This window comes from Colobus angolensis, unplaced genomic scaffold (assembly GCF_000951035.1).
Source record: "Colobus angolensis palliatus isolate OR3802 unplaced genomic scaffold, Cang.pa_1.0 Scaffold167, whole genome shotgun sequence".
Taxonomy (NCBI): domain Eukaryota; kingdom Metazoa; phylum Chordata; class Mammalia; order Primates; family Cercopithecidae; genus Colobus; species Colobus angolensis.
This window is the reverse complement of record NW_012114788.1, coordinates 1,134,052-1,146,063: the sequence shown is the minus strand read 5'-3', so window position 1 is coordinate 1,146,063 and position 12,012 is coordinate 1,134,052. Positions and strand designations below refer to the sequence as shown.

Sequence of the window (12,012 nt, the reverse complement as noted above, 5' to 3'; positions counted from 1 at the left end):
GCCTCCTGAGTAGCTGGGATTACAGGCATGCACTACAGTGCTCGTGCCTGGCTACTTTTTTTTTTTTTTTTTTTTGAGACAGAGTTTCACCCTTGTTGCCCAGGCTGCAGTGCAATGGCTATTCACAGGCATGATCCCCCTACTGATCAGCATGGAAGTGCTTCATTTCTGATCTGGGCCAGTTCACCCCTCCTTAGACAAACCGGTGGTTCCTCACTCCCTGGAGGTCACCATATTGATGCAGAATTTGGTGTGAACACCCAATTAGCATAGTGCACTAAAGCCCAGAGCTCCTGGACTCAAATGGTCCTCCCACCTCACCCTCCCCAGTAGCTGAGACTACAGGCCCGTGCATGCCTGATATCTCTGAGCCTTTGCACATGCTTCTTTCTCTGCCTCCTCCCACCCCAACCTAAGTATCTTCTACTCATTCTTCAGGATTCAGCAGAGGCATCATCTCTTTTACAGAACTTTTATCTGTCGGGACTGATTCAAGTAATAGAAACTTCCTTGCACTAACAAGCCAAAAAGGGAAAAAGGGATTTAATATAAGAGTATAGAAGTATACTCTTCCTTGAGGAAGAAATCATCCAAAACTAAGCACTCCATTTCACTGGGACTTTATCTCTTGTGTCTGTTCTTTCCCACCCTTAGAATCCCAGTTTGCCGCTTCAAGTAGCTTTGTTACTGCCTGTATACCTCTCATTCTTCTCCTCTAGACCATAAGTTCCTTGAGGGCAGGACTGTGCCTTTATTAATTTCCTCATCCCCAGAACTTAGCAGAGTACGCCCAACACAGTTTACAGGTGGTGAAAGAGGAAGACAAGTAAACTGGCCCTTAATGCACAACCCAGCAAGTGTCCTTGAAAATGCACATTTTCAAGGTGCTTCCAGAGCCAGAGGAGATAGAGAGGACTCACCTCCCTATCTGGGCAGTCGAGAAGCTTCAGGAAGGACACAGGCTGATGCATTGCTTATCCTTTGATTGGGGGATCCAAAGGGAAGTCCCATAAAATGCATATTTATTTATCTATTTATTTATTTTTTTGACACAGGGTCTCACTCTGTCACCCAGGCTGAGTGCAGTGGTGCAATCAGGGGTCACTGTAGCCATGATCTCCCTGGCTCAAGTGATCCTCTTACATCAGTGTCCTGAGTAGCTGGGATTACAGGCATGCACTACCACGTCCAGCTAATTTTTTTTTCTTTGTAGAGATGGGATCTCACTATGTTGCCCAGGCTGCTCTCGAATGCTGGCTCTCAATCCGCTTGCCTCAGCCTCCCAAAGGGCTGGGATTATGGGCATAAGCCATCACACCCAGCCACAGAGAGTCTCTTAGAGACCCTCCCAGCTCCTTGGGTCTCCATTGAAGCAAAGAGAGAACATCCAGTGTATTTCTGCATGTTGCTTGAAGACAGAGGAAAGGAACAACGAGTCACAGCACAGGGGCTTTGGCACTCTGTTTCTCTAACATTTCAGCCATTTGAGATTTCATTCAGTTCCTTTTTTTTTTTTTTTTTTTTGATATGGAGTCTCACTCTGTCACCCAGGCTGGAGTGCCATGGCACAATCTCGGCTCACTGCAACCTCCGCCTCCCACATTCAAGCGATTCTCCTGCCTCAGCCTCCTGAGTAGCTGGGATTATAGGCACCCACCACCATGCCCAGCTAATTTTTGTGTTTTTAGTAGAAACGGGGTTTCACCATGTTGGTCAGGCTGGTCTTGAACTTCTGACCTCATGATCCGCCTGCCTTGGCCTCCCAAAGTGCTGGGATTACAGGTGTGAGCCACTGCACCCCGGCCTCATTCAGTTCCTTTTTTCCATCTTGGGACCTTTGAGCATTTCATTTCCTCTGCTTAGAGTGCTTCCTCACCCTCTTCCTTTAGACTAACCTCTATAAACAGCTCGAAGGTTTCAACTTACATGTCACTTTCAGGACAGGAAGGAGGCTTCCCTCGCCTGCGAACTAGGCTAAGCCCCATCACCACACAGCCCCACAGCAGCCTGCTCTTCCCCTTTCTGAACACTCACTTCACTGTGCTGCCTGTTAAGAGGCTGCCTCCCCAGCACTCTGCAATCTGTCACAGCAGGGACCATGTCATCTCTTGCCTATTCACAGGGCCTGGCACAGAGCCTGGCACCTGAGAGGTAGTCAGAAATACTTGTTATTACTTTTAATTTCAATAGTTAGTGTAACTTCATTTTAAATAGAAAAATCAAGGCACAGAGGTGGGGAAGTGAATATTCCAGTGGCTTCAAGTTGGTTGCAGGGCCGCACTCAGAGCCTGGGCTGGATCCCTCTCTGCCCTGTATCCAATAGCACTGTGTCTCTTCAGTTTTTTGTTTTTGTTTTTGAGACAAGGTCTTGCGCTGTCACTTAGGTTGGAGTGCAGTGGCACAATCACGGTTCACTTTTTTTTTTTTTTCAGATGGAGTCTAGTTCTGTCACCTAGGCTGGAGTGAAGTGGCGTGATCTTGACTCACCACAACCTCCATCTCCTCAGTTAAAGCAATTCTCCTGCCTCAGCCTCCCGAGTACCTGGGACTACAGGTGCGTGCCACCATGCCTGGCTAATTTTTGTATTTTTTTAGTGGAGATGGGGTTTCACCATATTGGCCAGGCTGGTCTGGAACTCCTGTCCTCAAGTAATCCACCTGCCTCGGCCTCCCAAAGTGCTGGGATTACAGGAATGAACCTTCACACCCAGCCATTTCCCCCCAACTTTTTAATTTGAAAACTTTCTTTTTTTTTGAGACGGAGTCTTGCTCTGTCGCCTGGGCTGGAGTGCAGTGGCCGGATCTCAGCTCACTGCAAGCTCCTCCTCCCGGGTTTACGCCATTCTCCTGCCTCAGCCTCCCGAGTAGCTGGGACTACAGGCGCCCGCCACCTCGCCCGGCTAGCTTTTTGTATTTTTTTTTAGTAGAGACGGGGTTTCACCATGTTAGCCAGGATGGTCTCGAACTCCTGACCTCGTGATCCGCCCGTCTCGGCCTCCCAAAGTGCTGGGATTACAGGCTTGAGCCACCGCACCCGGCCTTGAAAACTTTCAAATCTATACAAAATTGCATGAATAGGACAATAAATGCCCATTCAAATGGATTCATCAGCTGCTAACATTTTGCACAGTGGTTCTCTCTCTCTCTGCTTCTTTTTTCTCTCTCTCTCTCTACACACACACACACACACACACACACACAATATATATATACATACACACATATACTTATTTTTTGCTGAACCATTTAAAAATTAATTGTAGACCAGGCACGGTGGCTCACGCCTGTAATCCCAGCACTTTGGGAGGCCAAGGTGGGTGGATCACTTGAGGTCAGGAGTTTGAGACCAGCCTGGACAACATGATGAAACCTGGTCTCTACTAAAAATACAAAAATTAACCAGGCGTGGTGGCATGTGCCTGTAGTCCCAGCTACTCGGGAGGCTGAGGCAAGAGAATGGCTCGAAACTGGGAGGCAGAGGTTGCAGTGAGCCGAGATCGCATCATTGTACTCCCGCCTGGCCGAAAGAGCAAGACTCCATCTCAAAACAAACAAACAAAAAAAGAATCAATTGCATTCACATTTTATCCCTAAATATTTCAGTGTGTATCTCCTAAGAAAAAGAACATTCTCCTATACAAATACAGCACAATTATCACAACATTACAATACTATTAATATACACATTCATATTCAAATTTCCCAGTTATCTCAATTATGTCCTTTTCAGCTATTTTTTTTTTTCCAGGACCAATCAAGAACCATTAATTGCTTTTGGTTGCCATATCTTAGTCTCCTTTTTTTCTTTTTTTGAGGCAGAGTCTCAAAAAAAGTACAGTGGCGTAATCTTGGCTCATTGCAACCTTGGCCTCATAAGCTCAAATGATTCTCCTGCCTCAGCCTCCTGAGTAGCTGGGATTACAGGCATGCACAACCAAGCCCAGCTAGTTTTTGTATTTTTAGTAGAGACAGGGTTTCACCATGTTGGCCAGGCTGGTCTCGAACTCCTGACCTCAAGTGATTCGCCCACCTAGGCCTCCCAAAATGCTGGGATTACAGGCTTGAGTCACTGCACCTGGCCTAGTCTCCTTTAATATAGAACAGTTCTCAGACTACTTTATCTTTCACAATATTGACTACTTTTTTTTTTTTTTTTTTTGAGATGGAGTCTTGCTCTGTTACGAGGCTGGAGTGTAGTGGTGCAATCTTGGCTCACTGCAACCTCCACCCCCGGATTCGAGCGATTCTCCTGCCTCAGCCTCCCAAGTAGCTGGGACTACAGGAGTGCACCACCACATCCAGCTAATTTTTGTATTTTCAGTAGAGATGGGGTTTCACCATGTTGGCCAGGATGGTCTTGATCTCCTGACCTCACGATCCGTCCAACTCGGCCTCCCAAAGTGCTGGGATTGCAGGTGTGAGCCACTGCACCTAGCCATTGAGTACTTTATCTTTCACGCTTCATTTCTGAAGAGTCTGGGTCAGATGTTTAGCAGAATGCCCCTAATGTGGATTTGTCTGATTATTTCCTCATGGTTAGATTCAGATTAAACTTTTTTTTTTTTAACAAGATGCCACTTGCATGATGCTGTGGGTGCCTTTTCAATGCAATGCCTCCATTTCAGATGTGAGAAAGTTCTGGGCCTATAGGGCATTTCAAGCCTGGGTGTGTATGGGGGAGGAGGGGATAGATGTTCATCTATGTACCAGATCCTCAGATTCCTGGGGTGGATTGCAGGGAAGGCTCAGGGAGCTGATGGATAAAGCCACAGCTTCAGTCCTGGCAGAGTTCACTGCCAGGGATGGCTGCTGACTGTGGGGCACTGATGGTGGGCAGCCAGGGTCGAGGTGCGAACTTCTCCTTCCCGCAAGGGGCTCCAGGTGTTCAGTGGCAGCCAGTTCCTCAGTTAATGGGTCACCTGCTGCTGCGGCCACTCTCTGTTGATGCAGCTACAAGGGAAATGAAGAGGGCTGAGGGAGGTGGCCATGCCAATGCTGTTCTGTGGAGGAGAGGGACAGCAAAGGGACAGGTGTACAAAGACAGAGGGAGCCATGGCCGGGCGCAGTGGCTCACACCTGTAATCCCAGCACTTTGGGAGGCCGAGGCAGGTGGATCACTTGAGCTCAGGAGTTCGAGACCAGCCTGGGCAACATGGTGAAACTCTGTCTCTACCAAAAATACAAAATAAATTAGCTGGACGTGGTGTCATGAGCCTGTAGTCCCAGCTACTTGGGAGGCTGAGGTGAGAGGATTGCCTGAGCCCAGGAAGAGGAGATTGCAGTGAGCTGAGATCGCACCACTGCACTCCAGCCTGGGCGACAGTGCAAGATCCCGTCTCAAAAAAAGAAAATAAAAAAAAAATAACCCAAAGACAGAGGGAGCCTCTGAATAAAAAACAGAATGAAAGAGTAAGGGCCAGGGCATCAGAGGGGATGCACACACCAGCAAAGGAGAGAAAAGTGGAGGGACAGAGACAGAGAAAAACCAAGAGACTCATAAATGGCAGCCCACAGAGAAAAGAAAGCACCAGCTGATATGCCTCACTCACAATTTGCAAGTCCCTTTCTGAGGTTCTCTGGCTTTGGCCTTTGTGGGACAGTCAAGAGAGTCTGTGTTTATATCGGTCAGACTCAAAGGGCACAAGTGTTTCCCCCAAGGGGCTGTGTGGGGGTCACCTGCTCAGTCTGTACTTTTCCAAACACAGAAATTCTCCTTTGTGCCCCAGAAGCCAGGCCCTGGGCCAGCAGTTTCCTGCCGGAGCTCGGCATGTCTCCTCCTTTTTCACAGGGCTGTCAGCACTGAGGAAGGCCTACTGGTAAAGAAGAGCAGGAGAGAGGCAGACAGAAGGGAGGACTCAGAGAAAAGAAGCCACTAGAAATAGCCTTCCCTCTGGAGTGGGGAGGAATCCAAAAATCCCAGGAGCTGCCCAGCGGGTGTGACCTTAGCTAATAATAACAGGCCAGGGTTTTCTCACGAGAAAAAGGATCAGCATAGAGGAGGGTGGAGGGAAAGAGAAGTCGCTCAGCCCCCACACTGCGAGGGGTACAGACGGCACCCAGGGGTTCTGCCAGGGCCAAACTCCTCTAAAAGCTCCTGGGGAAGGTCTCTGTTACGGGAACCCAGGGTGGACAGAGTAGACTGTTTGGCAATAATGGCATGGCTGTGCTTTTCTTTCTCAGGAAGAGAAGACAGTGAAAAGAGCATAGTCAGGAATCAGGAATCTTTTGTGGCATCACAGCTGAACCTAAGTGAAAAAGCACCTTTCTGCCCTCTGCCCTTGGCCAAAAGAACACACTTCAGTTCCTGCTTCTTACTGAGGCGGTTGAGGAGCGTCAAGGGGCTGGACAGGACACCCCGCAAACTTTCCAGCCATTCCTGCTGCTCCTTCTCGTTGGGGCAAGTGAGGACATATCTCCGCTCTGGGGTGACAATGGTGAGTCCGGCTTTCCAGCGATTTCCTCGGATGCCCTTGGGCAGGTCTTCATAGACTTCATATCCCTGCTCCTTGTTCCCAAGAAAAACCTGGCCCTGCTCAAAGGCATCCTGAAAATGGAGGGTACAGGGTCATCAGAGGGTGCCCCCAGGGCAGAGGGGCCCTGCAGCCCTGACAGCCTCCAAGTTCTGTTTTGGGAAGGGGGTAGGAGGTCCCTGCTGGGATTTCTGCTGAGTGGGACCCAGAATTTGAAAGATCAAAACCCTAAAATAAATCATGCACATCATCTGTTGAAAAGATACTGAGGGTGGGCCTGGTAGTTCATGCCTGTAATCCTAGCACTTTGGGAAGCCAAGGCAGAGGATTGTTTGAGGCCAGGAATATGAGACAAACCTGGGCAACATAGTGAGACCCCTTCTCTGCAGAAAAAATTTATTAATTATTATTATGAATTGTTTTTGGAGACAGGGTTTCACTCTGTCACCCAGGCTGGAAGTGCAGTGGCACAATCATGGCTCATCCCAGCCTCAACCTCCCAGGCTCAGGCGATCCTCCCACCTCAGCCTCCCAAGCAGCTAGGACTACAGGCATGAACCACCACACCTGGCTAATTTTTAAGATTCTTTTCTTTTTCTATTTTTGCTTGAGACAGAGTCTCGCTCTGTGCTCAGGCTGGAGTACAATGGCGTGATCTCGGCTCACTGCACCCTCTGCCTCCAGGTTCAAGTGATTCTCCTGCCTCAGCCTCCTGAGGAACTGGGATTACAGGCACGCACCACAATGTCTGACTAATTTTTGTATTTTTAGTAGAGACGGGGTTTCACCATGTTGGTCAGGCTGGTCTTGAACTCCTGACCTCGTGATCCGCCCGCCTCGGCCTCCCAAAGTGCTGGGATTACAGACGTGAGCCACCATGCCCGGCCTTAAGTTTCTTGTAGAGATGGGATCTCATTATGTTGCGCAGGCTGGTGTCGAACTTCTGGGCTCAAGTGATCCTCCTGCCTCAGCCTCCCAAAGTGCTAGGATTACAGGCAAGAGCCAGAGCACCCAGCCCTACTTTTTTTTTTTTTTTTTTTGTATTTTTAGTAGAGACAGAGTTTCACCATGTTGCGCAGGCTGGTGTCGAACTTCTGGGCTCAAGTGATCCTCCTGCCTCAGCCTCCCAAAGTGCTAGGATTACAGGCAAGAGCCAGAGCACCCAGCCCTACTTTTTTTTTTTTTTTTTTAATTAGCTGGGCATGGTGGTGCATGCCTGTATTCTGAGCTACTCGGGAGGCTGAGGCAGGAAGATAACTTGGGCCCAGAAGTTCAAGGTTGCAATGAGCTGTGATTGTGCCACTGCATTCCAGCCTGGGTGACAGACAGAGACTCTGTCTCTAAAAAAATAAATAAATGATACCTAACATTTATGGAGAACCTATTAAAATCAGCATCAGGAATTACAATGCTTTATAGTAACTTAAATAACCATCATGGCAACCTCTGGGGAAGGCATTCTTATTAAGCCTGTTTTTCAGAGGAGGAAACTAAGGCACAGAGAGCTAAGTACTCAGCTCAAGGCAACACTACTACAAGTAGCAGGGCTGAGACCAGAACCCAGACAGTTGGGTTCTAGAGTCCACCACACTCCTAACCAGTACACATCACGGCCTCTTGGTTAGAAGTGAGCCCTGGAGACTAGAGGAAGAAATACACCTTATTTAACTACCATGGGCAGCATTTTGGATACTCATAATGGACTTCCTGAAAGCAAGGAGAAAGAAGCTTCATGCCACAGGAGATTACTTCAAGAGCAACAAAAACAAGGGGTAGAGGTTTTCCTCTCAGGGTTTCTCTAGCTCTGGGGCTCTGGGAGATGTGTTTATCCATAGCTTTTACATAGTTTCAGACAAGCACTACCCAGTTCTGTCTGAGGAAGCCCTGGGGAGGGAGCAGGAGTGGCTCTTACCAGTGGGTTCTTGTAATAGAGCAGCCTCCGCTCATGGCAATCCAGGGCGAACCACCTTTTCTTGAAAGGTTCTCTCTGCTGCAAAAGAGGGAACCTCTTACCATGGATGACCAAGTCAGTTTCTGAGGATAGAGATCAAGGGCCAGCCCAGGCCAAACCAAGGGAGCTGGCCAGTCCCACTGGTTCTCCAGCCCAGCCTCCTCAGTCAGACATCCTAGTCCTTCTCCCTGGGGCCTGGACAGGAGCCCTCAGGCATTGAAGGTTCTGCCCATTACCCTTCCAACCCCATCATACCCTCTACCAGCTTCACCCTGCTGCCTCCAGGTGCTGCCTTGACTTGGAAGAGGCACTTTCCTCTTTCTCAGGCGGTGGACAAAGAAGCCAGAGAAAAAGGAAGTTGGGGAAAATCAGAAGTGGTTACTGCTTGGCAAGGCTGAAAGTGCTGGCCTTGGCCAAATTCTAACCTAGGTCAGGGAGAGAAAGCCTGACAACAAGAAGCACGCGGAGGGGCTGCGTCTCTCTGAAAACAACCCTTTGACTACTTTTTCCACCTGCCCAAGGCTTGCTTTCACGATTGCCTAACACAGAGGTATCCAATCTTTTGCCTTCCCTGGGCCACATTGGAAGAATTGTCTTGGGCCACACATAAAATACACTAAACTAATGACAGCTGATGAGCTTAAAAAAAAAAAAAATCGCAAAAATATCTCATAATGTTTTAAGAAAGTTCACGAATTTGGCTGGGCATGGTGACTCATGCCTGTAATCCCAGCACTTTGGGAGTCTGAGGTGGGCAGATCGCTTGAGGTCGGGAGTTCGAGACCAGCCTGGCCAACATGGTGTAACCCCGTCTCTACTAAAATTACAAAAATTAGCCGGTCATGGCGGCGGGCACCTGTAATCCCAGCTACTCAGGAGTCTGAGGCAGGAGAATCGCTGGAATCCGGGAGGTGGAGGTTGCAGTGAGCCAAGATCACACCACTGCACTCCGCCTGGGTGACAGTGCAAGACTCTGTCTCAAAAAAATTAAAAAAAGAAAGTTGTGTTGGGCCTCATTCCAAGCTGCCCTGGGCAGCATGCGGCCCATGGGCTGTTGGTTGGACAAGCTTGGCCTAACACCTTTCACTGTTCTCTTAACAGTCATCCCATAAACACATTAAACCTTTTGTATACATTAAACCACATAAGTCCCCCAGGGAGTGGTAGAAGGTACCTTTGGCCCAGTCTTTTCCATGAAGCCTTGTTTGAGGTAGTTCCTGGTGAGGAATGGCACGAGCTGTGGAAGAAAGACAGACACTGACCCCCAACTCACACCCCAAAGCTCCAGCTTCCTGCCTGGCTCCCGACAAAGGGGAAGTTTGAAATGGGGAAGGATGTATGCTCATGGCTCATGGTATTATATTTGGAAAGTGCAATGGATATAATATTAATATTTCACAGAGCCAGTCGACAGTACCCCAGATGTTTGCAGAACTTAGTGGCACGGCCAAGTTTTGGTTTAAGGACTCCTTCAGTAACCCCAGGGTATGGACATAGGCAAGGCTCTGCAGAGACCCTCTTGGTGTCAGGGAACATGTTCTGAGGGTCCACTTTGTGTCAGGCTCCGGTTGCAATTCTTAATCACCCTGCGAGATGGGTATCACCAGCGTCATTACACATCTGAAAAACCAGGCCACAGAGAAGGGGCTGGGGATTTTCCTAAAGTCACATCACTGGTAGCGCGAAGAGCTGAGATTCATGCCCAGGGCCGATGACACTAGACTGTACTCCTACCACTACACTAGGGTGCTGAAGTGTAAACATGCCAGGGCCTTCTGAGCAGGACCTTGGGAAAGGCATGGTCATTGGTCAGAGTTCTGACACAGAGCAACAAGAAAATGACGCCAGAGGCTGGGCGCGGTGGCTCATGTCTGTAATCCCAGCACTTTGGGAGGCCAAGGCAGGTGGATCACTTGTGGCCAGGAGTTTGAGACTAGCCTGGCCAACGTGGTGAAACCCCATCTCTACTATAAATACAAAAATTAGCTGGGCACGGTGACACGCACTTGTTATCCCAGCTACTCAGTAGGCTGAGGCAAAAGAATCCCTTGAACCCGGGAGGCAGAGGTTGCAGTGAGCTGAGATAGTGCCACTGCACTCCAGTCTGGGTGACAGAGGGAGACTCCGTCTCAAAAAAAAAAAAGAAAGAAAGAAAAGAAAATGATGCCAGAGTGGACAGAGAAAGTTCTGAAGCAGAAGTCAGGAGACCTGGTTCTAACTCCAGTTCTGGCCTCCACCAGTTGCATTACCTTTGTAAGACCTTCTGTCTCATGAGGCCTTATGTCTCCCCTGTGTGATAAACAATCTGGATCATGTGATCCCCAGAACCCCTTCCAGCCTCTCAGCCTATACTCAGAGATGTTTCCAGGGGTTGATGATGCCCTCCTATGCTCCCAGGCATCAACCTGGAAAGTCTAGAGCTTCAAATGACAGTCCAGGCTTCAAAGAACAGAGAGGCTTCTCCAGAGCTCCAGGGCCCAGGGCAGAGGCACAGGGGAAGTGAGGTCTGAGGAACAGCTACGGGAAGTTTAAAAGGGGGAAAGTTGTGAGCCAAAAATGAAAATATAGGTCAGATGCAGTGGCTCACACCTGTAGTCCTAGCACTTTGGGAGGCTGAGGTAGGAGGATTGCTTGAGGCCAGAAGTTCGAGACCAGCCCGGGGAACATAAGTGAGATACCATCTCTACAAAAAATAAAAAACTTTTTAAATGTAAGAAAGAAAATATAAACTGTACTACTCCCCTCCTCCTAAAATACATTCACTACGCTTTAATTCTTCCATTTGGAGAAAACAGATGGAGTCCCGAACTGCTCAATATTCTGAATTTGAGTCAGCACAGAGCAAACAGAGGCCTAGGGAAACCATTGGGAGAAAAAGGAAAATCACATGGCTGGAGCACTGCTTCCTGTACTTCAGATGCCTTGGCTCGCTGGAGTCTCACAACAGCCCTAGAAAGTAGCTACTATCACCTAGGCAAGTCACCTCACCTCTCTGGGCCTGGATTATCTGTCACCATGGCAACAATACCTACTTTCTCTGAAGTCCAAAAGACCATATGCACACGCACTTATTACAGGACCACAGACCCCACTGGGATACCCTGGGTTTCCAACATGTGGACCCTAAAGCTTGAGCCAGGCCTGGTGATTGCTCAGAACCTCACACCATACACAGACATTAAATGGGAAGAAAGACACGGGATGGATATCGGGTACTGACAGTGGATGAGAAAGGCAGGGGAACATTGAGGATGTTGACCGAAGAGCAATTTCCTTTACACATGTCAGCAAAGATGGGCAACTTGCCCAGATTAAATAAGGCTGAGCATCTGCATTTTGTCCTCCCTCCTCATAGTCAGCAGTCAGCACCCTCCACTCCCCGCCCATGAGAGCCAGCATTAACCAGTTCTGGGTGCAAACTCAGCAGACTGACTCAAGGGCTGTGACTTGGGCCTTACTGGAAATGCTCCCAGACAGCTGCCATCTCAGCACATCCTTGGGCCTGGAGGGGACCCTATTCCAGACAACTGGCTCCCTACAAACCTTGGAATTAAGGAGCATTTAGGCTTTCAAGGAAGCTCTAGGCCGGGC

At 48.8% G+C, this 12,012-nt stretch overlaps 1 protein-coding gene across 1 annotated transcript in view; it reads right to left on the bottom strand.

Moving 5' to 3' along the window:
- Positions 1-4,566: 4,566 nt before the first annotated feature.
- The window catches only part of ADAP2 (ArfGAP with dual PH domains 2), a 57,084-nt gene continuing 49,638 nt past the window's right edge, over positions 4,567-12,012 (bottom strand). The window contains exons 8-11 of the mRNA XM_011937700.1: positions 9,596-9,658; positions 8,383-8,460; positions 6,316-6,544; positions 4,567-4,950 (exon numbers count right to left, since the gene is read on the bottom strand). Of these exons, the coding sequence (XP_011793090.1) occupies positions 4,916-4,950; positions 6,316-6,544; positions 8,383-8,460; positions 9,596-9,658 (405 nt within the window). The 3' untranslated portion in view covers positions 4,567-4,915. The remainder of the gene's footprint in view (positions 4,951-6,315; positions 6,545-8,382; positions 8,461-9,595; positions 9,659-12,012) is intronic.